We start from the raw sequence: 26,792 nt of genomic DNA on the forward strand, positions 1-26,792 counted from the left end.
GAACTGGATGATGAGACATTAAGGGCTCTTATGACACTACACACTTTTTTTCTTGAAGGAACTTATCGTGTGGGATCTTGTATGTAGGACTGCAAGAAGCCAGAAGGTAGAGATCATTCAGGCCTTATATGGGGGCTTTGCTTATTTTAGAGGTCCGGGGTGTGAGGACTTGTGATTGTATTGATGAATCCCTAACTCTGGGCCTTCTCTCTAATCCCATGCTGCTTCAGGTCCCAATGTTCACCAATCTACTGGGAAGGCAAAGAAACAAAATGGGAAACTCAGATACAAAGATTTCTAGGGGGAAATAAAATGACAAAAGCCATCAATCCTTGGCTTAGCTTGGAGCATTCGGGTTAGGGAAGTGAGTATGAGGGACTGGCAGAACGTACACAGATAAAGAAATAGAAAACATATCCAAGATTAAGAAACCATGACAGCCACAAAAACTATCTTCAGTATGTGGAAGAAGCAGTACAGGATAGTGGAAAGAATGGTTGAGTAGGAATCAGAGGCCCTGGGTTTAAATCCTGGCTCCCTCATACGTCTTCCCTGTGCAGCATTATCACTGATAATTATAATCTTGAGCCTCAGCATCCATATTTAGGCTAAATGGCTATTATAGTCCCTTACAAATCTAGGATTTAGAAGAGTTTCTAGAGAGTTATGTTAAGAAAAGCAGAACCTTGGATAGAGCACTAGCTCTGAAGTCAGGAGTTCCTGAGTTCAAATCCAGCCTCAGACACTTCCTAGCTGAGTGACCCTGGGCAAGTTACTTAGCCCCACTTGCCTCAGAGAAAGAAAGAAAGAAAAGGAAAGGAAAGAAAGAAAGAAAAGGAAAGGAAAAGGAAAGGAAAGGAAAGGAAAAGGAAAAAGGAAAGGAAAGGAAAAAGGAAAGGAAAAAGGAAAGGAAAAAGGAAAGGAAAGGAAAGGAAAGGAAAGGAAAAGGAAAGGAAAGGAAAGGAAAGGAAAGAGGAAAGGAAAGGAAAGGAAAGGAAAGGAAAAGGAAAGGAAAAAGGAAAGGAAAGGAAAGGAAAAAGGAAAGGAAAAGGAAAGGAAAAGGAAAGGAAAGGAAAGGAAAGGAAAGGGAAAGGAAAGGAAAGGAAAGGAAAGGAAAGGAAAGGAAAGGAAAGGAAAGGAAAGGAAAGGAAAGGAAAGGAAAGGAAAGGAAAAAGAAAGAAGAAAAGAAAAACAAAACTTAAAGGTTGTTGGCAGAGGCACAAGAATTCTCCTGTTCCACTGACCCTGAGGTGAAGTCAGCTTAATTACTCAGGGGGTCAGGGCTTTCCTTCTCCCTGTAACTTACCAGTGATGTCAGCATGCATCTGCACAAAGAGGGGGTTCTTGCTGAGACCCCCACACAGAAACAAGGTGCTGATTGAATGGCCGGCTGCCTCCATAGTCTCCAAAATGTGACGTGTGCCGAGCTGAAAGGGCGAACCAAAGGTGAACATCATTGCTGAGAGAAAAACAAAAAAAGTCCCCAAATGTTCACACACCCTTTTAACACAACATTCTGGGGCAAACAGGGTCCGAGGGAACCAAGGGAGTCAATTCACAAATGAAATTTGTTTGTGAATCGTGAAAATTTGTGAAATTTGTGAAAAAGAAATACATTCAGTGAAATGGAGAATGTCAGGGGTGAAACAGAACCCAGAATGTCAAGGAAGGGAAGGACCTGAGAACTCCAGATGGAAATGGGAGAACTGGGAGAGACCTTAGAACAGGGAACGTCAGAGCTGGGGGGGAGGGGGTGTCAAGTCTGGGAGGGGCCAGAGATCATATCCTTTCATCCTCTCATTTTATAAATGGAGATCAAAGAGCACAAGAAGCTTAAGGGTAACATGACAACTCTTTGAAAGGAAAAGGTTCATTAGCAAAACCCAGTGGAGAACATAAGTACCATCAAGAGCAGATCAGCTGGAGCTTTCGACACTGCCCCTGAGCAGAAATGTGGACTTCAGAATCTAATTTTTGGAGGCCCCTGATACCAAGAGTAGTGTTTGACTGGAGTTTCTAGGGCCACGAGCTATGTAAAGGAAAGCCTGGCCAATCTGCAGAAAGTTAAGCTTACTGGCCAATCGATTTTGAGATTAAATCAACTTTTGTCAGTTTTGGGGTCTGTGTGGCCAGCTTTCTTCTGAAACACTCATCCTTTCAGCTTTGCAACTTTTCTCATTGCAGTTTCAATATATCGTGGTCAGCACAAGAAATTAAATGGGAATTTGGGGGGAGTTTGGTAGAACCCAGAGATGACATATGAAGGACAGCAGACTCTACAGAGCCTGTGACCAACTACTTAACCCAGATTTTACAATAAGGTGCTATAAATACTCCCTAAAAAAAGGAGGGGGGATTCAGATTTCTCTGTTACAAGGGGAGGGAAGGGCCAAAAACTGTATGCAAATTTTCCAAATCATGGTGAAGGTAGGGGATAGTGGAGTGCCTGACCCTGCTTTGTTGGGGAAGGGTTAACTGCAGATGTGATTTTAACAAAGGGGGGGACTTTCATTTCTTTGCATTTCATTATTGTTGTAATATCTGAATTTTACCCATGAAGTTTGTGACCCATCTAATCCAATGTGGTGCTTGTTAAGATCTATGTATTTTCTTAAAAAAAAATGTATTTTCAATATTCTAATGACCTTCATTTTTTCTTCTCTTTAGTAGCCACCAACCCTGCACTAGAGCCCCCAATCATACTAAATGATAGGTTGGGCCAACTCTTCTTTTTTCCTAATCTCAATCGTATCTTGATTTCCTTCTTTCCTCTCTCCCTTTCTCCCTCCCTCCCTTCCTCCTTCTCTCCCTCCTTTTGTTCGTTCCTTCCTTCCTTCCTTCCTTCCTTCTTTCCTTCCTTCTCCTCCTCCTTCCTTTCCCCTCCTTCTTCCCTCCTTTCTCCTCTCTCCTTCCTCCTTCCTTCCTTCCTTCCTTTCCTTCCTTCTTCCTTCCTTCCTTCTTTCCCCTTTCCCTCCTTTTCTTCCTTTGTGTCCTTCCCTCCTCCTGCCTTTCCTTCCTTCCTTCTTTCCTTCCTTTCTCCCTCTCTCCTTTCTTCCCTCTCTCCTTCTTTCCCTCCCTCCCTCTCTCCTTCCTTACTTCCTTCTTCCTTCTCTGCACCACAAACTAGGAATATTTAAGCTCCTATGGATTATTGTATGCATTACCTTTTGTATCCTCAGTTTTGGCCACAGACAGTCTGGCATATAGAAGATATTGAGTAAACACTTGCTTCCCAATCTTCCAGATGCAAGCAATGCAACTAGACTCAACATTCCCCAATCAAAGCTGACCATCTCTCTCCCCAAACCCTGTTCCTCTTCCAGACATCACTGTCACTGTTGAGAGGGCCCCAACTCAATCACCCAGGCTCAAGAGGCTTGGTTTCTCCCCCTATTCCTGGGAAAGAATCCTGTTCCCCATATCTCTGGAATCTGGTGCCTCCATGATCTCTCTTATGTGCCCCTACTCTTTGCCTCCACAGCCTCTGCTCTTCCTAATTCAACCCCTCATTACCTCACACCATTGCAATGGCCTCCAAATTGGACTCCCTGCCTCAGATCGCGCCCATCCAACCTCTGCACTCCTGCCAAAGAACTTTTCCTAAAGTGGGGACCTGAAACAGAGGGTGGGGACTCTACTGCTCAATACACTTTTGTGGTTCCTCATCCCCTCCAGGATCAAATGTAAAATCCTGTGTTTCTCATTTAACATTCTCCACAGGCTGACCCCTTTAAGCCTTTCTAGTATTCTTGTACCTCCCCTCTTTACATTCTAGTATGTATGCATCTATATATGTGTACATGTATATATGAGTATGTATGCACAGAGGCATGGAAATAGATGTACCACCTAGGTGCATAATACATGTGTAAATATATGTGCATATAAATATGTACATGTGTATACTAAAAAAACAAAAAAACAAAAAAAAACCTCTCTGCTTCAAAAAGCTTAAATTCTAAAGGGACAGCTGCTGTTCAACTGTCTTTGGGTTTTTGGTTTGCTTTTCCTTCTCCAATGGTCAATCAGTGACTTAAGTGACTTGCCCAAAGTGACACAATTAGGCGGCCTCAAGGCTAGATTTGAAATCTGGAGCTCTATCCACTGAGCCATCAGCTGCTTCAGAGGGAGAGCACACAGAAATAAGCAGGTACCAATAAGAAACAAGTAAAGATAGATATAAGGATTGGGATAGTGATAGAGATGTAAATATAAGCACTTGAGGCATTTTGGTCTAGAATCAGGAAGATCTGAATTCAAATCTGGTCTCAGACACTTAGCTATTTGGCTCTAGGTGAGTCACTTCACTCTGCTTCAGTTTCCTCATCTGTAAAATGAGGTGGAGAAGGAATGGCAAACCACTCCAGTACCTCTGCCAAGTAAAGTCCGAATGGGACCATGGAGAGTGACAGCACTACTGAAATGACTGAACAGTGACAAATGCATGTATCTAGTTATTTACATGCCCTTTAGAACGTAATCTCCTTGAAGGAAGGAAGGATGTTCATCTTTTTGTATTCTCAGTACTTAGCATGGCTGGAAAGCCGGGTCCATAGAACGAGGGGAATGGTGACTTTGATGTCACCTCCCCAGCTTACAGACCTTTGTACTGGTTTGGGATTGCAGCTTTGTCTTTACTCCTCCTTCAAGAACCCCCAACTTCCTTCAAAGTGAAGCTTCAGGCTCATTACTACCCAAGGCCTTTCTTGGTTCCCCAACCCAGACATTAACATAATTTTATACCCACTTCCATATTCTCATGGAACAAAATTGATCTTTTTAAGGGAAAAATGCTCTTCTTCAAGAACACAGCCTGAAATGCGTGGCGCTTAATAAACAGCCCCGAACTTCCATCTGAAGATTCATCTCTCAGTACAGTGAGAGATCTCACCGCCTAAATCTGTGGCTGTGTCTAATTGTTGGCTCCTTTCAAGCCTCACATCTCCAAGCCCATAATATCCCTCCTCCTCTTCCCTAAATGTCCCAACAAAGGCGATTGTGGGAAAATTGTTGCCTGTTTACCTGCCTGGAAGAAATGTTTTAATCAGGGAAAAAATTTAAATTAAAAGTAGTCTATTCCACTATAGGAAAAAAAAAAAAGTTAATTTAATCCCATCATGAAGAAAATGCAAATCTGGGGGCTTCAGATGCAAATTGTATTTTTTTTTTCTTTTAAAAGGTTTACTGCTGAAAAGAAAACTATAGATTACCAGCCTATGGACAAAAGCTATTGTTTGAGGAGATTTTCAATTAAGCATGGTTTAGTTTTTTTTTTTTTAAACTTGAAGGGTTCCATACAGTTCCATGTACCTTTAATTATATTCCTCATTCATTACAGTCCTATTCCTACAGAATACTAACAACCCAATAGCTGGTAGTGTCCAAAGGGGGAATTTGTTCGATTTCAACTTGTCAACAATAGCTCGGCGCTGGCTCATTGTTCTCGGCTGCTGAAGCAGAATGTTCTTTTACTCCATTTACCATCCTGGGAAATGTATCTGTTATCTACATGCTTCATTAAAACCATCATCATTTTGCTTAAAGGTCAGCACACACAGATACTTTTTCCAAAATGAATGGTACTCACCGTAATTCAAATTACTCTACAATAAGGTCCCATCTAAAAGCCTTTCTCTTAAAAGCCTCCCTACAATGATATTTTAAAGGTCATTAAGACAACGGATAGCCTAAATACGAAAGTTGTTACTACCCCTATGTGCCACTTATGATAAGCACATTAAGTACACAATTGATTTTCAGAGTGTGTGGGACTTGAAAAACAAAGCTGGTTCTTTTTCCTACATTAACTCGACTGCATTGATAAAGCTCTAGGGCTCCTCCTGGAATATTTGTCCAGAAAGATTAACTATGAGACAATCTGATTCTGGATTACTGTTTTTTCCTTGGCCAGAGCAATCGAGAAAACTGTTTTTTAAATGTTATGTTAAGGGCAGCTGGGTGGTGCAGTGGATAGAGTACCAGCCTTGAAGACAGGAGGACCTGAGTTCAAATCTTAAGATTGTCTAGCTGTGTGACCCTGGGCAAGTCACTTAACTCCAATTGCCTCAGCCAAAAACAAACAAATAAAAAAAATTAAAATCTTATGTTAAAAAATTTAAAAGACAACTTAAAATTTTTCTTTTACATGCCTTCTCCATGTATAGAACAAGAATAAAGTCATGATATGATGCTTTGACATGGAACTCCCCAGAAAGGTCTATATTCTCCACTTCCAATGGGATGGGGAGTTCATTTGGAAAGATTGTTCATTCAGAAGAGATCAGAGGGTTTTAATAGAATTGTAAAGCTGATGTTGGTCAGTGGTATGATAAGGCTTCCAAAAGGCTAGTAGAGACAGGGTGTCTGAGAATGGAGAGTGATGATACGGTGTATTCTATTGGACTTGATAGGCTTTAAGGACTCTTCCCACCGAGTTTAATCAAGGGACTAACTTGGTCCTTCAAGAAGGTGCAATCATTGCTGACTGGTGCCAGTGCTCAAGAATGTTTGGGGAGCCTTCGTCCAGACATGTGTAATGGAAGGTCCTGCCCTCTACATCAAAGCAAACAAGAATTCTGGGACTGTTTCCTGCCTAAGAGCTCCATGAGGACACAGAGTCTTTGATTTTCTTTGTTGCTGGAATCTCAATTATGAGAAAAAATGTTTGTAGCTACCTTTGGAAGGCTGAGCCCACTCTGCCCTGGGCCAAGCTGTAGAAGGAAAAGTGTGTGTTTCATTTTGGAGGTTTATGTTCCTAGACTTTACACTGTTTTATGTTCCCATAAATTACACTGTTCTAGCTTTTCCATAAATATCCCTTTGGGGGTACAAATCTTAATTGATGCTAGTGGGTTAATTGAGGCAAAATCATTGGCTGAACAGGAGGAATTGAGAGGGATCATACTAAATGCGCCAAAGAAAAAATTTATCTTTCTCTTTCTTAGTGACAAGGTATAAGAACAACTTCCTGAGTTCAGAAGAAGATGGAGCTTCTCTGGTTTTGTCTGTGGAGGGGCCACCATTCAGGTCTTTTTGCCCTCAGTTTCAAGGCCTTATGTGATCTCAAAAAGATCAAAAAAACCTGGTAAAGAGCCAACCTGATCTGTTTAACCTAGCTGTGCAGTAGATTTTGTATGGCAGCCAGATCACAGAGTATAAGGAAGTGGATAACTGGTCTGATTTCATTATTGGACCTGGAAGTGATTTCAACTGTGGGAAGAATATTTTACATTTACAGCTGTCACTGTATGTTTCAACCCATTTTTCCCCGGGCCAAGCTGTAGATGGAAGGATTTGCCCCATTTTGGTTGTATAATATTTGGGATCTTGTTATTTTTTTAAAAATAAATATCTCTGAAAAAACTGATATTGATGTATGATATTGAGGAAAAACTGATTGGTTCAATTGAAAAGTGCTAATCAATATGGGGAGAGTAAAGTGAGTGATATTTCCAGGGAACAAAATGGATGAAGGCTTGCCCACTGACCCTGGAGGTAGCCGTAGATCTATGAGGGGAAGATGAAGCTCACCATTCTCTGGGGACTCAATTTGACAATGGGGTTGAGAGTCAGGAAAAGGGTTACTAGTATATTATATACCTGATAAATATATCTCCACCCTTGGCAGACACAGAACAGAGAGTAGTATCACCTCCGATTTGACCTAACTGGGTCTCAGTTTCCTTATTTGCAAAATAAGAAAATTGGTCTAAATGTTTGAGGTGCCTTCCTCTCTAAATCTATAATTCTATTACTCTATCACAACTTCTCTGGGCCAAAGTATCTTCATCTATAAAGTGAAGGCTATTAGACTTGATGGCCTTTGAGAAGTCTTCCTCCCCTAGATCTATGATTGATTTTATCATTGACTGAGTCACTTATTTCTCTTTTTTTTTTTTTTTTTGTCTTACTTCTTCTTGACAGGATGCTTTGTGGGAGCCTTATCTGTTTTAGCTTGTATTTTCATGGCCAAACAATTGCTTTGACTTATTAATTATGCTAATTAACCCTATCTTAATTAAGTGAATGAAATCAAACAAGTTATTTGAATGATTTCACTAGTCTGGGACCATATTCATCTCTGGATGATATCCCAAAATACCAAAGTAGTATGAATGGATATTACATGATAATGAAGGAAAATGTAAAAGGGCACCCAATTTGAAGGCTGAAGATGAAGATTCAAATCCTGTTTCTCAGGGGCCATAGACAAATCATTAAATCTCTCTGGGATTAAGTCAAACTACAATTCTGAATTTGTCTTTTGGAAAAATAATATATTAACAATGTTATTTCAATATAATTAGTTTCCCTTGTAAGGCCACATATTTTATTTTACACTTTTAAAAACATTATTTGGAGGAGGAACCTATAGAATTCATCAGATTGTCAAAGGGTTGCAGCACCCAAAAAAGATGATTAACTCCCTGAACTAGGCAAATTCTAAAGTCTTTGCAAGCTCATAAAGTCTATGATTCCATATATCATAAAGCTATTGAATTTTAAATTATCAATTGCCCCTAATCAATCAGTCACCAAGTATGGACCAAGCAAGGTTCTAGAGATGTCAGTTTCCCTGTAGAACCTTGCTTGATCCATGCTTAGTGACTGGTTGATTAGGAGCAATTCATAATTAAAAATTAATTAAACTTTAACTTAATTTAATAATTAATGTTAAATGAAGGACATCAACTCTAACAAGAGGAAACAGGACCTCTTCCCAAAGAGTCTACAATCTCTTGGGAAGAAAGGTCTAAACCTTCATATGTCTATGGTTTTAAACTTCAACACTATGAAAACAGTGGGAGTGTAATTATACTATATATCTGTCTTGTCTGTGTTTCTGACAGTGAGCAGTGATCACAGAATACAGCCTGACTTTACCTTTAGCATGATGGAAGGGCGGAAAATAAGTCAGATCACCATTCAAGAATAGCATGTATTTTTGGGTGCTGGAACCCTTTGGCAATCTGATGAATTCTACACGCTCCTCCTCAAAATAATATTTTAAATGCATAAAATAAAATATATGGCATTAAAGGGAAACCAATTATATTTAAATAAGGTTATCAAAATATTATAGCAAATGACTGCTCAAAGTTGATGTCCTTGCACTTTGTGTTATGTGGCATAATTGCCAGAATAGGAAAGGACTTTTGTGAGCCCATTACTCTGGGTGGGCAAGATGTTAGAATTCTTATTAGTGAGCACCTGCTTTATTGAGAATCTATTCTCCTAGAACACAAGATAACATGTGTGAGGGAACACTACCGGATCAAACTCCCTTGGAAGTCATCAATAGTATTTAAGTGAGATCTTATAACTTTCTTGCTAGGGAGGCAATGGATGTGTGAGCCTGATATTTTTGGACATGGACAATGGGAGAATTTGTTTTGCTGCATTTAAGTGTTTATCATTAGGATTTTCGTATGATAGGAAAAAAAAATACATAGTAGCACAATGGGAGGAAGAAATATTAAATCCTTTTTTTGTTGTTGTTATTAAAGCAATATTTAGATGCTTACAGCAATGGCTTGAATGGTGGCCAGGTAGAGAAGAGCAAGATCATCAAGGCTCTGAGATAGTTTCAATCCTGTGACCTGTGTGGATTGGAAGAGAGAGAGAGAAAGAGAGAGAGATAATGAAAAAATTTACAAATGTGGTGAGGGGATATTTCCCATAAAAGACATTCAGGCACATTTTTTGGTTGTAATGAGTTCAAATCCTTTCTTTGTAAAACAGAAGTGAACCTGTAGCTGAAGTCCTTTTTTGCTTTATAAATAGAGGGATGTTGGTGGGGGACAGTATGCCCAAAATGAGACAAAGAGAGGGAAACACACTAACCAATCCACTACAGGAAGCATAACAAGCACATCTATAAACTTGACACTTTGGGCATTTTTTTTTATACAACCATGTAAGAATACTCATTGATACAAGGAACATTTCCCAAGGCACATCTATGGAATATAAGTTAATAGTTATAATACGAGCTAACACTTACTTATATGCCACTTTAAGATTTGTAAGATTTATTTATCGTATTTCAGGCTCACAACAATCCTGTTAGGAAGACACTGCAAGCGTGATTTCTCCCATCTGATGGATGAGGAAAACATGGCTTAGAGAATTTATATGAGTCATTCAATCATAGTTTTATCACAGGAGAGAATCTTAGAGAACATCCAACCTAATCTCTCTTATTTTTCAACGAAGAAATGAAAGACTTGGCAATTATAAAATGATCATGATGGTACAATGCATAGAACACCATAGCTTCAGACACTGCTTTAGCTGTATGAGCCTGGCAGATCACTTAAACTTGTTTCCCTCAGTTTCCTCATTTGTAAAATATGCTGTCGAAGGAAATGGAAAATCACTCCAGTGATTCTGTCAAGGAAACCCCAAATGGGTTCAGCAAGAGTCAGCCATGATTGAAATCAACTAAACAACAAAGATCTGGTTGAAGTCTATGCTCTTACTATTTGTGTGATCTCAGGAAAAATATGTCTTCTCTTTGATCCTCAGCTTTCTCATTTAAGAACCTCAGTTTCCTTTTCTGTAAATCAGGGATAATATCTTTAGCATCCATCACATAGGTTTTTAGGGGGAAAACTGTACATATATGAACTATCCTTCTCATCTTATCCTGGGATTCTTAACGTAGGGTCTATTTCCTTTACATATATATTTTTATAACTGATTTTAATATAATTGGTTTCCTTTGTAATCCTATTATTTTATGTGTTTAAAAAACAGGCAGTTAGGTGGAGCACTAGAGAGATCGCTAGATCTGGAAAGCCTGAATTCAAAATTGGCAACAGACACACATGACCTGGATAATTCTGGTCAAATCACTTAAACTCCATCTGCCTCAGTTTCTTCATCAGTATAATGGCTATAACAGCTCCTTCCTCCTAGGATTATCATAAGGATCAAATGAGATGCATTTGTAAAGTGCTTTGTAAGCCTTAAAGAGATATATAAATGATAGTGACTATGGGGAGGAGGAAGATCCAGAATGCACAACAAAAGAAAAAAAAGTTTAGAAGCTCCAGTTTAGGGTCTCTTCCTTCTCTGACATTTGAGATTCTAAAAGTCCTTTTGGTTCAGACCTTTCATCTCACAGATGAAGGAACTGAACTCCAGGAAGAAAAAATGAACTTGTTCATTCACAGTGGGGGGGCTTATCCCCTAATTTTTGGAGCCTCTGAATTACTGATTTCTATTTAAGATCCTCTATGATATGCTCTAATTAATCAACTTTGAGATCTCTCCCAGATCTAACTCTATGAATCTGTGACTTGAAGGATGAAGACTAGGACTCTTTTTATCACTTAGATTATGAATTCCTCAGCTCATCAATTTTAAAACTGGAAGATGTGAGACCATCTAATCCAATGCTCTCGTTTTACAGATAAGGAAACAGAGATCACAAGAGATGCTTGCTCAAGGTCATACAGGTAATCAATGCCAGAGTCAGAATCTTAACCCAGTGCTTTACTCTGGGAAGACACCATCACCAGGCTCCTACACTTTTCTCTTGGGACTCTTCCCACTTGGTTATAAGCCCAGGAACCTGTTAAATGTACACGCTTAATTCTTACCTCTTCCCCATTCCTCTGTGAATGTTCTGCTAAAACTTGTTCTTTTGAAACCAATTGTTAGATTTTTAAAACCACAAGTCCAAATGAGGCTGGAGCCACCTCACGTAGAAGGTATCATCTTACTAAATGATATTAGCTGGGCCTCTTCCCTGCATCATTTCCTCTCCTAAGCTTTCCTTCAGATCTCAAAACACACCCAGAGGCTTCAAACAAAATTGAGTCTGAGCTTCTCAGTAATATTACCAGGTATATAAAATGTGACTTGCTGATTAATGTCAATTTTCAAAACTAAATCTTTTACTATAAACAACATCCACAACACAAATAACTAAACTCAGTAAGATTTGGCTTTTAAAAGCTAATTTCAGGGCAAATAGAATCAAGATATATTTTCTGTCCCATCCCTCTAAATCCCCATGAGAGGTCTTTCCCAAGGCATTCTCGTTTACTTTCCCACAGATTTTCATAGTTCGTGTGTGTTCCCCGTTCTGCTGGTTCTGCCATTTCCCCTTTGCATTATTTTATAAAGGCCTATCCCCAATTTCTTTGTATTCCTATCCCTGTCTTTTTTTTTTAACTGTTAAAGAACTTCATTTTGCTGAGTAAAGATTTATAAACCCAGGGGAGATCGAATTGTGGTGGTACCTAAAGCGGGATTCAGATCCAGACAGACCCGGATTTTCTATGGCCTGATCATGTTACCCTGGGCAAGATGTAGACTCTGACTGTGGGAGGCATTTCTCTAAGAGATTGTTGAAAGAAAAACAGAGAGAGGTAGAGACAGGGACAAAGACAGAAACCGACAGAGAAAGGAAAGATGAGAAAAACCTTTTAGGTTTCCAAAAAACCTCACCTGGTTGATTGCATTTGAGCCCCACCACAACCCTAAGAGATGGGTAATATTATAATAATCCAATTTTTAAAAATGAAAAAAAAATAAGGGTAAGATAAGTTAATTAAGTTGTTCAGGATCACAGGACCAATGAATATCATGGGCATGAACCATCTGGTGATGAAGAACGTTGATTAGGAGTTTACATTTTATCTCAGAGGTAATAGGGAACCACTAGAGTTTATTGGTTGGAAGGGAAGGTTGGGATTTGGGAAATCATTTTTGGCAAGTGTGTGGAGAATGGCTTGTAGTGGAAAGAGATCAGTTAGGAAGCTACAGCAATAGACAAAATACTTGATGAGGACTTGATGTTGATTGGGTAAAGAAAGGGATGAGTGAAAAAGCCATTTTCAAGCCAAAAACCACAAGATTTGGAGAGTAGATAGATGAGGGATCATGAAGAGTCAAGGATGACATGGACATCTCAAGCCTAGATGACAAGGAGTGTGATGGCCAGCTCAACAGCAAAGAAGCTTGGAACTTGGGAGGGCTTAGGTGGAAAGATGATGATGATGGTTATGTTGATTTTGAGTCTGGGACGTCCAGTTGGAAATATCCAATAAGTTACTGGTGGTGCAGTAGAGGAACTCAGAGGGAAATCAATCTATTATACAGATCTGGCAATGAGAGAGAAAGAGAGAGAGAGAGAGATGATTATTGAACTTTTTTAGTTTGATTGGGAGCTGATTAGATCATTGAGATAGAGTATATAGAAAAAAGAAAATAATACAGCCTTAAAGAATACTATAATTAGAGAGCATAAAAGGAGAAAGATCATGTAAATGAGAATGAGAAGTTAGCCAAGTGGAAGGACCAAGAGGGGACATCATCATCATTCATATCTACTTGTTCAGTTGTTTTTCAGTCTCATCTGACTCTTCATAACTTTTCTTGATAGAGATTCTGGAGTAATTTACTTTTTCCTTCTCCAACTCATTTTACAAATGAAGAAACTGAGGCATATTGGGTGAAGTGACTTGGCCAGGATTATAATAAATCTTTGAGCCTGGATTTGAACTCAGGTTCTCCTGATTTCAGATCAGGTGCTCTATCCACTATACCATCTGGTTGCTAGAGTTAGATTTTTTTTAAACTCAGGTCTTCTTGATTGCTAGTTCCGGATTCTATGCTTTATTCTTTGCGCCTTTCTGAATTTCCAATGTATTGTATCTTCCCAGGAGAATCTAAGATCCCTGGGGCTAGAGATATTTTTTCTTTGGCTTGGTTTTGCTATAACAACCAATGCTTTCATCAACAAATCAACCGATAAACACATATTAATCCTTTATGATAAATAGTGGTTGAATTGTTTGAAATCCGATTTTTTTTTTTTTTTTGTAACTCATTATACTCACAAACTCCTCAGAAGTCTCACTTGTGGCTTTTTAAGTTTATATTAAGTTTGCTGTTTTGTCTTTCCCCCAATCACAGGGCATCGTGCACTTCGGCCCACCAACACCTCCATAAAAGATTTCTAACTGGAGTAGACAGTGCTGGGGCTGTCCACTGCCCCACCTCCTGCTCTGCCCACTCCCCCTTATTCCCACAAGCCACGGGAGACAGGCAGCCCTCCATGTGTCATCGGAGGCTCACTTCCTATCCCCCAAATTGTGCCATTTCTGATTCACCCTTTCTTCCCGGTTTTCCCTTCATGAATCAGCTTCACTGGAATTTGAAGCCTGACCACTTCCCACCTGTACAGTCTTCCTTGAAGACTTAGCTCTTGTTCAAACTTCTCCAGGAAACGTCCCAGCCTCGCAGCTGCCGGTGTCTCCCCCCTCTAAGGCTACCTTCCATTTACTCTGCATAGATCTATGGATTTATTTATGGACATGCTGTCTCCTCGCCTCTCCCTTAGAATGGAATTTCCTTTTGGGCAAGAATTTTTCTATTTTTGCCTTTTTCTCATTAGCATTTAGTGACTGACACGTGTTGAGTTTTTCTTTTCAGTCATATCTGACTCTCAAGTGACCCCCCTTAACATTTTCTTGGCAGAGATGCTGGACTGATTTGTCATTTCCTTCTCCAGATCATTTTACAGATGAGGAAACTGAGGCAAACAGGATCACAAGACTTGTCCAGAGTCATATAGCTAGTACATGTCTCAGATTTGAATTCAAGAAGATGAGTCCTCCTAACTCCAGGCCCAGCCTGTGCTGCCTAATGTCACTTAACCACTGCTTCTACTTATTAAATGTTTGCTGATTGACTGACTGATCATCACCCCAATAATTATCAAATCATCTGAATGAAGCACATTCTGAGATTCCCCCTGTAATAGTCTATGGACACTTGCTTCCTTTTAATTATCATTATTATAACATGTGTGAAGGGTTGGTGGGATAAGTGGAGATCACCAATTACTTAAAGAAACTCTCAGAGTGGAAACTTTTTCTAAGATCATAGAGGAAACACGGCATAATGGATAGAAGACAGGCCCTGGGCTTTGAGAAGACCTGGATTCAAGTACTGACAATTTTTCCTGCATGGATTATGTTCCTTGTTGCTTCTTTTGGTCACACTTTTCATGTGCAAAATTGAGGGCTGGGTTAATTTAGGGCTTCTTAATCTTTTTGTTTTGATGAATGTATTTTAATACAATTAGTTTCCCTTCTAATTCCATGGATTTTATTTTATGTATTTAAAATCCTGGTTCTGACGAGGAATCCATAGGCTTTTGTTAGAACTGTCCAGGGGATCATGACCCAGAGAACGTACTCTGAAGTGTTGTGCAATTGAACTTTGAATCCCAGAATAGGAGCTGAAATCCTGGGTCTAAGATCAGAGGATGTCACAAAACCTTCTCACCACTTCCATTTCTTCATCTACAAAAACAGGAAGCTTGAGCAAGAAGACTTCTAAGCGTTTTTAAAGTTCTAGATCCATGGCTTAGATCCTGGGGATTTATGAGAGGAGACATGGTAGTCTGGTCCAAAAAAAAAAAAAAAAAAAGGACTAGGCTGGAGCCAGAGGCCCTGAGTCTAAATCTCACCAGAGTGCTCTCAGGCAAGTCTGTTCTTGTCTATAGGCCTTACTTTCCTGATCTGCCACAGAAAGTCACTGAATGTGATGACCTCTGGCTCTAAATACATGATCTGGACACTTGTTCTGTCTTCCAAAATGATTGCCTCAGTGATACAGGGCCAGATCTTGAAGCCTTATACCTAACCCCCAGTCCTTAGCTGTGGAACCCTGAGTAAGCCCCTTCCCTTCTATTAGACTCAGTTTCCTTCCCTGTAACAAGAATGAGTTATTCCAGATGACCTTCATCATGTCCCTTGTAGTTTATATGCCCATATTTACTTTAAAACCTATGTCCCACGGACTTTTCCCACAGCCTGAGAGTCACCAAGAGGCTCTCTATCCCAGAACTCTGAGTCCTTGCCTCTCTCCACCTCCCTTCTCCACTACTTTCCATCAGCACCTACAGGCTGGATCACTCCTGGTGAGTGTCCCTGACTCACAGATATCCAGGTTGACATCCAGCTGTGCTGAGGGAGAGCATGGATGGCACTAATGACATGGCACTGCCTGGGAATGGGGGTGGAAAACCCCACTTAGAAAACCTCGGAAATATTGCAAGAGAAAAATAATCACAAAAGAAAGGGGGTTCAGGGTTTTCAGCAAGTCAGCCTCGGGGAGAATTGGCAGTTACAAGGGTCAGAAACAAGCCGTCCCGGTTCTGGTTTTGGCTCAGAAACATCTTGATTTTTCATCAGATCTCAGAAGTGGGCGACAATAAAGGCATGTCAGCCATCGATGGGGATACTGCTCTGAACATCATCCCTTCCAATTTCCTCACCCTCTCATCCAGCCCTGCCCTTTTGCACCCATGTAGGGAAATACTCACCATGCCCTTCAGTGTCAAGTCTGCTAAGGGAGATCGGTTGCCGTGGAAATCTGGCCAAACATGCAAATCAACAGTGAGGAAACCCATAGGCAGAGACTTCTTAATGGAATCCAGGTGACTGTTCAGATATGTATAGATGCTCTGGAATCTGGAAGACAAAAGTCCATTTTTTTTTCTTTTTTAGCCATGGGGGTGGGGACATCAGCAGTTCCCTGAGCAGAGAATATTTCAATTTCTATGGGAAATGCAGGGATATGGTCAGAGACCTCGCCCAAAGCAGAGGATGGCACAAGTTGGAACCCAAGTCAGTAGGAAATTACTTCAGCACTAGGTGCTGCAAATGACCTCTGGAAAGCATATGGCACCAGGAAAGTGGGTGAGAAAATGTCTGAACACTGGGGTTGGGATGCAGAAGGGAGGGGAGGAGGAGAGGTAGAGGGTGGGAAGGTATGGTAGGAATGAACAAATGAGAAAATGAAAAAAAAGCAATTTATTAGGTGCTAATATAATAATGGATGAATAAAACTCGAAGACCAGGGATATAAAGAAAAAAGATCCATCAGTCATTCTCTCAAGGAACTCATTTCTAATGGGGGAGATCACAAATACAGGAAGTTTCAATTGCAAGTCAGATAGAAAGATGTCATGGCTCTTAGGGTGAACAACAAAGCTGAAGCACCTTTTTCAGAGGAAGAGCATGGTAGATGTATGGGAAGTTAGAAATTAGGACCGAAGAATAATCCATTTTAAAGTTGGAAAAGGTTTCAGAGACCATCTAAGTCCAATCACTACCTGATCAAGAATTGTGTTTCCAGCATACATGCTGTAGAGAGGGGCCCTCCCTTTCACAAGAGAGGGAACATTGGAGTTGGAACACCTGTTTCAAATCCTGCCTGTTTGAGTGACGTTGGACAAGTCCCTTCCCCAATGAACAAGATAACTTCCCCGGACCTTACTTTCTTCATCTGTAACATGTAGCATTTAGAGTAGATGGTTTCTGATGTCCCCCCACCTCTCAAACTATACAAACATTAAGTAGAAAACAGAAACGATCTCAAGAAGCCAATGGATCCAACCTTCTCCCCATTTTACAGATGGGGAAATAGTGGGCAGGAAAAGTTAAATGATTTATTTATCCTAGGTCATAGATATGGTAAAAATCAGAGGTGGCATTTGAAATCAGGTGTTCAAACTTCCAAGTTTGTCTTGTTTTATCCATACCACTCAATGCCTTAAACTCTGATGAAGGGAGACTCCCAACCTGTAGGGGTACCATTTCCATCACACTATTGTTTATTTTCCATTTACCCAAAGGCTTCTTTTCCTGGCAAAACATCTCCAGTCCCTCTAGCCTGGTCTAGAAGGTCATGCTCTTTCTTCACTGCCCCAGCCCAACCCCTTGCTCTTTGTTGAACGCTGCAAAAGGTCTGAATGCACTGAAATCAGAAGCTAACTTTGGACTGGCCAGAACTATGTGCCTTTGGAAAAATCACTTCACCTTTTTCTGGACCTCAATGATCTCATCTGTAAAATGGGATGTATGATCTCCGTGCCCCTTTCCAGCTTTGACTTTGTATGCCTCTTTTTAAAAATGTCTTTGTAGTTTTAACACAATGCTTGGCATATAGTCACTATTTAATAAGTTTTTATTGGATTGATATGTTAAATTGGTTGATAGGTTAATTTCTGTAGCTCATATTTATCTTGAGTTTTAAGGGTACAAAGCAAATTTTCCCAAAAGACATTGTAAAACCAGCATACTCTTATTTTGCCCATTCTGATTTTGGGGATAATGTGACACAGATTAGACTACATGATCTCCTTTCCAATTCTGAAAAGCGAAGATTCTATAACTGGGAAGCCGAGTCACAGAAAGATTCAGGAACTTATCCATAGTTACCCAGCTAATAAATGGGAGATAGACCTACATTTGGACTTTGTGACTCAATTTCCCTTGTCCTTTATGGTACTGCTTCCATAACTATGCTATGACTTTAGAGACATCATTTAAACTCGCTTGATTTAAGTTTCCTCCTTAAAAAAATAAGGGGATGGGAATTGAGATATGGCAGAAAGAACACTGGCTCCAGAGTCAGAGGATATGGATTCAAGTTCTACCTCTACTTCCTGATGATCTTGGACAAGTCATTGGATATCATGGGGCTTCCATATTCTTTCTGGCTTCTGTGGTCCCTCTAGCATTAGCTCTATGATCATATGAGTGACTTAGATCTCTTCATGCCCTAACATCCTGACTTTAGAAGTTGCAATGGGGAAATTAACACCATGCCCTCTTTCCCTCCTTTTCTGGCCCCTCAGGTGGGTTAGGGATGGAGATGCCATATACAAGCCAATTGGAGGAAATGAAAACTAAAGGAAGAATACAGGGTGCAGGAAATAGCAAAAGTGACGTCACTTTATATGTATTGACAGATTTAAAGCTATCGGTGATGATAATTTCTTTTTCGAAACTATCCCTACTTCTCTTGAAGGTAAATATTAATTTGACTTCATTAAAAGTGTGATATGTAACACCTTTAGGATGAATTAAGATCCATTGGAAAATGATCAAGGGATGGTGTAAGTTGCCAATGGTTGTAAACTACTGGTGTAGACTCCCAAGCTTAATTTATTTCAGTGGTTGTAGAGCTATTAGGATTTAGCACCAGCTAGCTGTGATACTTTGGCTATGTCCACTCTCTGCTCATTTTTCTGGCCTATAAAACAAAGTAGTTAGTTAGACCAGATGGTCTCAAATATCCCTTCTGTTCTAAGACACTCTATTCTAAGATTGCTCCCAGCTCTGACATTCTGTGATCTCTAAAGATTCAGCCATTATTCTATCATCTGCAAGGATCCCTCCAGCACTACCATTCCTGGTTCTAAGGGTCTGTCCAGTTCTGACATTTTAGGTTCTTAGATCCTCTCTAGTCCTGACATTCTTAATCTATTAATCAATCAACAAACATTTATTAAGCAATGACTATGCATCAAGTGTTGTGCTAAGTTACAAAGAAAGCTTTTTTTGACAAAAAAATTCATCTTTTGATGCAGAAGGAAAGATGAAAACAACCCTGAATTTTCTAGAGATAATGTAAATAGGAGGCCATCTCAGAAGGACAGCATTGGGCTGGGAGAGATAACTGAGGGGAGGCGACGAAAAGAGACCTCCTGCAGTAGGGAAATTAAAGATTGTCCAGTGAAACTAAGAAGGAGAAGGGAGGAGGGAGAACTTTCACCACGGGGCACAGCCATGGATAGGCATGGAGCTGGGTGATAGAGCAATAATGTGGGGAACAAGTGAGTCAATAGATCCCAAGAGCCTTAGAAGCAACACAAATGTTTAGGAGACTGGGTAGTTCAGAAGAGTATTTGTAAAGCCTTTATTCTAAGTCCCCTTCAACCCTGGCCAATGTATGTCCACCTTGTGCCCTTGGCAGAGGCAGTCTGTGTTTAAAGGTTCCTCCCAGTTCTAACATATACTCCAGCATTGGCATTGTGCAGGCTATGCCCTACCAAGTTGGGCTCTGGCCCTATATTGACCCTTCCAGTTCTGGGAAACCTGAAGAAAAAAAGGGGCAGGCAGTGCCATCAGAGGTGGCTATGTATCTTTAGGAGCCAGATGGGGGATTCTAGGCAGTCTCTTTTCCCCTTTAGTCAACAAGCAACTAAAACCTCAAAACTAGTCAGCTATCAAGAATCTGCCCAAATGGCATCAATGCCCTTAGGGCAAGGGATTCACTTCCCCCCTACTCATTTTGCTTCTTCTATCTTTTCTCCCCTTTTTCTCTCCCTCCTTTTTTTCTCTAATTCCTGTTTTTTTTTCCTTTCTCTTTCTCAATTATTACTTTCCTTCCTTCCCATCTTTCTCCTTTTCTCTCTACATTTCTCTCTCTTCCTTTTTCTTTCCCTTTGTCCATTCCTCCTTTTCTTCTTCTCTCTATTCCTTTCCTCTTTCTATTCTTCACTTTCCCTGTTCCTCCCTTTCTCTTTTTTTCTCTCTCCCTTTTTCTCTATTCCTCTCTTTCTTTTTCTCTCCCCATTTCTTCCTTCTTCCTCTTTCTTTCTTTTTTCCTTATCTCTCTCTCCATTTCTTCTCTCCCTCCTTCCCTTTCTCTAATTCCTGCTTTTCCTTTCTGTTTTGTCATTTCCTTCCTTCCCTTTCTCCATTCCTGCCCTTCTTCTTTTCTGTCTCTCTATTTCTCTCTCCTCCTTTATCTTTCCCTTTGTCTATCCCTGCTTTTCTTCTTCTCTCTCCTTTCTCTGTACATTCTTCCCTTTCTCTATTCCTCCCTTTCTCTTTTTCTCTCTCTCCATTTTTCTCTTATTTCTTTTTCTTTTCTTTTTTTGCTGAGGTAATTGGGATAAATTGACTTGCGTAGGGTCCTGTTAAGTGTCTGAGGCCAGATTTGAACTTAGGTCCTCCTGACTTCAGGGCTGGTTCTCTAACCACTGTGCAATCTTGCCGCCCTGCATTCTCTCATTTCTTTCTCTCTTTCTGCTTTTTTCCCTTTTCTCTCTCCATTTCTTCTCTTCCTCCTTTCCTTTTTCTATTCCTCCCTTTCTCCTTTTTCTCTCTCCCTGTCTTTCTTCCTCCTTCCCTTTCTCTATTCTTGCCTTTCTCCTCTGCTCCCTCTCTTCTTTCCCTTTTTTCTCCCCCTCTTTCCCCGCCCCTGTCTTTTTTTCATTCTATCATAAATAGCACACTTATAAATCTTTTCATTCTGACTCCTCAGGAATCTCAAAGTAGGGCATTTGGTTTCAAGCATCTGGGTCAATAACAGAATCTAGCCCTAATTACTATTGATTGGTCATTGTCTCGTTTACTGTAGGGCCAAACAGTGATATTCATTTAGCTTTCCCATCCATAGTCAATCATGCACTAATGAGATCCCTAAGGGAACTTGACATGTGCTTTACCCCTTTGACTTCTGACCTCCTCGCAGCTGCATATTTATACTTTGAACCAAAGCGTTCGACTCCATATTTTTTCAATTATACCTAACCATGTGTGCTATCTGAGTCGATCATTCAAAATGAAGTGCACTTGGAAGGCATTAAAGTAACTAATTCATATCATTATTCACATAATTTTGCCCTTGCGTTGTGCCTCCTCGGTGCTGAACTAGGCAAATTTCGAATGCTTTTCGTATGGTGGCCATCCGTCCATCATCCAGAGGCTACAAGACATTTATAACCCAGCTAACGAGAAATGTAATTCCAGCTAGAGGTGGGAGACAATCAGTCCTGAATCTATTTTGTGACTGTGAACAAGGCCTGTGGATTCTCTGACTCAGTTTCCTCATTTGTGAAATGGGGTGATTGGACTTGATGACCTTTAAGGTCCTTTCTGGAACTAAACATAGGATCTTATGATCCTGTTAACCACCGGGAAGGGCAGCCAGCAACGAGAGAGCGAGAGGAGTTATCTTTGGATCTTTGAAAAACCTCTGCCCTGAAAATCATATGTACCCCATTGTACAAATAAATGGAGGCCCAGAGAGTGGAAGTGACTTCCCTAAGGTCATGAAGTTAGTCAGCTGCAGGCACGCTGCCTAAGCTCAGTTCCTTAGACCAAGAGAGACATGAGATGCTGTAGCAGAGCATGCAGGGAATGAGAGAAGCAAGTCAGAGAAACTGCTTAAAGGCAAAAAGCCAGCAGGCAGGGTGCTTTGGAAGCATCAAAGAACTCCTCAAATGGAGGCCATCGCTTGTGTTACTTTGTTAGTACAAAGGTTCATAATATACTTAGAAACATGGTTACCAAGAAAGTAAAATAGGTCAGCCCACAGTTTACTAAGGCAGGGAAGTATAGGATGCCTTGCAGATACATGTTATCAGTCAATGTTAGGATTTGGGGCTCTTAAAAGGTTCTGATCCAGTTATCTCAGTGATTTGAACAACTCCGTTGTTGATGATTTCAACAAATAAGTGAGATACCATAAAGAAGGAGAGAAGGATGGAGAGAGAGGGGAAAGGAAGAGAAAGGTGGGAGGAAGGAAGAAAGAAAATAAAGATGAAAGAAAGAAGGAAGGAAAGAGGGAAGGAAGGAAGGAAGGAGAGAAGGAAGGAAGGAAGGAAGGAAGGAAGGAAGGAAGGAAGGAAGGAAGAAAGGAAGGAAGGAAGGAAGGAAGGAAGGCAGGCTTCTGTTCAATTTTATTTTGAGGGCATTGTAGCCTGAAAGAAGCCCATTGTCCCTCCCAAAGGCCATTTGTCCAACCTGCCCATAGCAATCAGTCAATAAACATTTATTAAGTGTTTATAGTGTATTCTACCCAGTTCTAAGTGCTGGGGCCACAATGAAAAGCACAATTTCCAGACTTCTTTAATATATATTCTACACAGTTTATCAAGATGCAACTACTCAAGGGAAATGTTGGACAAATAGCGTCCTCCACAGGAGATGGCTTTGTAGAGACGGGTGCCCTTCTCCCTGCCTTACTTTGCCTCCTCTCTTCCCTCTAGTTCATCCCACTGTCTTTCCTCAAGTGCTACTCTGGGTCCCACTCCTACTAATTCTTGCTAAGGTGTTAATAGATGACTGAGGTGTTAGCTGATAGGAGATTAAGATGTCATCCTTCCCTGGGGCATTCACATTTTCAAAGAAGACTCCTTAAAAACGAAATCTTTTGAGTTTTATAGGACTTGGCAGTGTCTGTCTGGTACATCGCAGTTGTTTAATAAATGCTTGTTGACTGATTGACCTGAAGGAATGAATCAGTAATGGTTAAAAGGTAAAGGTTGACATTGACATTCCTGCAAAGTGGGATGGTATCACTTGGTACCATGAGAGAACTCACTACCTCCTGAGGTCGCTTTTTCTATTTTTTAAACAGTTCTAATCATGAGGAGATTTTTTTCTTCGACTAGTAAGAAATTTCAAAGATATAGGGCTGGAATGGAGGTGGGAATCCAATCCCTCATCTTGCAAAAGAAGAACCGGAGTCTAGGGAGATCAGGCGACTTTTGATCACCTAAGTGTCAAATGCCAGAAGCACATCTGAACCCAGCTTCTCTGATTCTTCTGTCAGTCTCTTTGAACTGGGCCATATTGTTTGTCTTTGTGCAGAAACTACCCAGGCCTCTGACTGATACTGAGCTGTGGCTGGTACCCATTGGTTCCATGACCTTGGACAAATCTCTCACTTGTGAAATGACAGAGTTGGGAAAATATGATCTCAAACTCTTTGGCTCTGAATTAATGCTATGTTCCTTGACTTCTCCTAGGCCCACAAGGTGGGAGGAGGAGCAGACTTTAGCTCCTTTCTCCCCATCTTATAATAGCTATGAGAGCATCTATGACGTCCCACTTAGGCCTTCTCTTCTCCAATCCAAAATTCCCAGCTCCTCCACACAATCATCCCACAAGATGCTGTTAGAGCACTTAGCTCTCCTATGCACTATTGTGAGTTTATCAATATCCATAAAATATGGGGGACTGATTCTTTGTGAGAGTTAAAACCTATACATTTAGCATATATTATCTGACTTTATCATTATGTAAGAAGGGTTTGCTCTTAGCAAAGGGGAAACCTTGAGGAATAGAGGAAGTGTAAAAATGAAAGATGTCAATCAAAAATAGTCCATTTCATTGTAAGCTCCTTGAAGGCAGGGACTTAATTTTGCTCCTTTTAATATTTCCAATGTTTAGCACAATATTAAGTACATAGTAGATATTTAATAAATGTTTAGTACTTGATTATTGATTAATATGATTTAAAAATGGATGCTCAGACTTAAATACAATATTCCCAATCAAGAGTACCATGAGCCTCAGATTTCCTTAGTTCAGGTTACTATCTCTTTTAATGTAGCCAAACTCATGTTAATTTTTTATATGTTTGATATGTTGCACTACTGAATCAATTTAGGCTCTGGTCCAATAAAATTAGAGTTTCTGAGCCTCAGTTTACTCATCTGCCAGATAGGCTTGGACTAGATAGCATCCAGAGTCCTTTCCTCCTCGTATGCTTTGCCTTTGTCTCTCCAGCTCATGGCAACTCTATTCAAAGATTTGGCACAAAGCAAATCATTGAATGTAAAAATGACATTAACTCAGTCTGATGTAGATGAAAGTCATTGTGAGGAAAGACCCAATGAACTGAGTCATGGTCAGTGTCTTGTCTTCGTCAAATCCTTGATAAGCCTCAATTTGTGTATCTGAAAAATGGAGGTAATCCCTGCTTTGTCTCTCTCATAGTAATGAAGACTTATAGAATCATAGAATTCAGAACTGGACAGAAAATTAAATCTACCTATTTCCCTACTTTTGCAAATGAGGAAACTGAGCCCAAGAGTGGTATTTCAGAATGACTTTCAGAGGCAGGATACAAGCATATTTAATATCATTCTAAATTCGAATATTGCCTGTATAAATGAAATAAAGTAAGTGGAAAACACTATTCTTAGCAAAGCTTATTGTGGAAGAATGATAAAAATAATCACTTGGATTTAAGTCAATTTCAATAGATTTGGGGTGGAAAGTGTAATCCTCACCCAGAGAGACTGGATGTGGATCAAAGTATAGAATTTTCACTTTTGTTGTTGTTGTTGTTTTTGTTTGCTTGTTGTTTTTTTCTTTCTCAACTTTTTTTCCCCTTTTGATCTGATTTTTTTCTTGTACAGCAAGATGAATATGAAAATATATTTTAAAAAATTGCAAATGTTTAATCTATATAGAGTTGCTTGCTGTCTTGAGGAAGGGGAGGAGAGAAGGAGAAAAAATTGTGACCCAAGATTTTACCAAGGTAATGCTGAAAACTATCTTTCATGTATTTAGGGAGATAAACTACTATTATTTGTTTGTTTGTTTTTTTAAATAGTCACCTTGCTGAAGCCTTTGCTTGCAATTCAGGGTAGGCAGCATGTCCCTGCACCACGTGGTCTATCTGTAAAATCAAGAATCATGGATAAGTGAATGTCCCAGAAATCTTATATGTGAACAGGAGAGAACATTCCTAAGGAAAGAAAAACAAAAACCAAACTTGTTTCTTTCTACTTTTCTTCCACTGAGAAATCTGCCAAAAGGGAAATTCTAACTCAGCTGGGGATTCTCAAGATTTTGCAAAAGACCGTCTTTCTCAGCTTAGTGGACAGCTTGGATGTTCTATGGTCACTAAAGCAAAGATCAATGAAATCCATGACTAATCCCTAAGGATGAAAGGGAGAAGCTGAGAGGCATCTGGAGCCACAAGGAAGCAAGGAGGCACCTGGAGCCATGAGGAAGCAAGGAGTCCGGTGTATCAAGAGTACTAGACTTAGAGGTCAGAGACCTAGATTCAAATCCAGACTTCTCTGCTTGCTAGCTGTTTGACAAGGAACAAATCATTCTATAAAATGGGGGTAATGTTATGTACACTGCCCAACTCCCAGGGTTGTTGTGAGTTGGATTATTGTTCTGTCAGGCAGGGATGCTTGGTGCTGGGCCACACTGCATGGTGAGACAGATAGGAAGGATATAACTTCTACTTCCACCATGATCACAGAGATAAGGTGGTGGAAGAGAGAGTGTGATGAAAGAACAAGGAGCCAGGAGGCTTCGGTCCAGTTCTACTAAGGCCTTCTTGTGACTTTGGCATATTTTTTCCCTTATTCAACTGTCTCATGGTCTCCTTATCTTTCTATAAAAATGAGGGATTGTACAACATTATCCCTTTCTATACCCTTTCTCTTCTAAAGTCAGTAAAATTGGAGTTCAAAACCAGTATCAGACACATACTAGCTGTGTGACCCTGAGCAAGTTATTTAACCTCTATCTTTCTCAGTTTCCTTATCTGTAAAATGGGGATAACAAAAAATACCTCCCAGAGAGATTGTGAGAATAAAATGATATAAGAAATACAAAGTGTTTAGTACAATCCCTAGCACGTAATAAAAACTATATAAATGTTTATTAATATTAATTATTATTATTAGCTATTGATCTCTATGGTTTTTCCTCAGTCTGCACAAGGTAACTTGAAATTATTTTGTTTCAAGTTTTATAAACCTTAAAGAGCTATATAAATAATAGCCATCATTATTATTATTATTAAGATGCCTTTAGCTTATGTTGATCTGATTTCCTCAGTTTGACTTGGGTTCCAATATGATTTGTTTCAAGTAAGATTTATCTAAATCTAGATTGGAAATTTTTAACCTGATGTCCAGCTTAAAAAAAAAAATAAAATGCATTGTTAACTGTAATTCACTAAAGTCGGATTTATTTATAATGCTTTGCATTTTATTATATGCACTTAAATGTATGATGTTGAGGAGTCTGTAGATTTCATCAGACTACTTATTTTAAAATATATATATATATATACACATATATATATATATAGCTACAAAAAGCTTAAAATAAAGCTCTTGGACAAAGAGACAACACTTTGCAAAGCTACAGATAACAGATATGTGTCACTAGACCTAACACACATAATAGAAACTAGTACATTTGCCACTT

The 26,792-nt window shown here is 39.8% G+C and overlaps 1 protein-coding gene across 2 annotated transcripts in view; it reads right to left on the reverse strand.

Annotated features, from left to right (window-relative positions):
- The window catches only part of FGGY (FGGY carbohydrate kinase domain containing), a 499,331-nt gene that overhangs the window by 92,393 nt on the left and 380,146 nt on the right, over positions 1-26,792 (reverse strand). For both annotated transcript variants that reach the window (XM_023501686.2, XM_003767302.4), the window contains exons 10-13: positions 25,175-25,236; positions 16,349-16,496; positions 9,525-9,599; positions 1,307-1,427 (exon numbers count right to left, since the gene is read on the reverse strand). In XM_023501686.2, the coding sequence (XP_023357454.1) occupies positions 1,307-1,427; positions 9,525-9,599; positions 16,349-16,496; positions 25,175-25,236 (406 nt within the window). The remainder of the gene's footprint in view (positions 1-1,306; positions 1,428-9,524; positions 9,600-16,348; positions 16,497-25,174; positions 25,237-26,792) is intronic.

Source organism: Sarcophilus harrisii, chromosome 4 (assembly GCF_902635505.1).
Source record: "Sarcophilus harrisii chromosome 4, mSarHar1.11, whole genome shotgun sequence".
Lineage (NCBI taxonomy): Eukaryota > Metazoa > Chordata > Mammalia > Dasyuromorphia > Dasyuridae > Sarcophilus > Sarcophilus harrisii.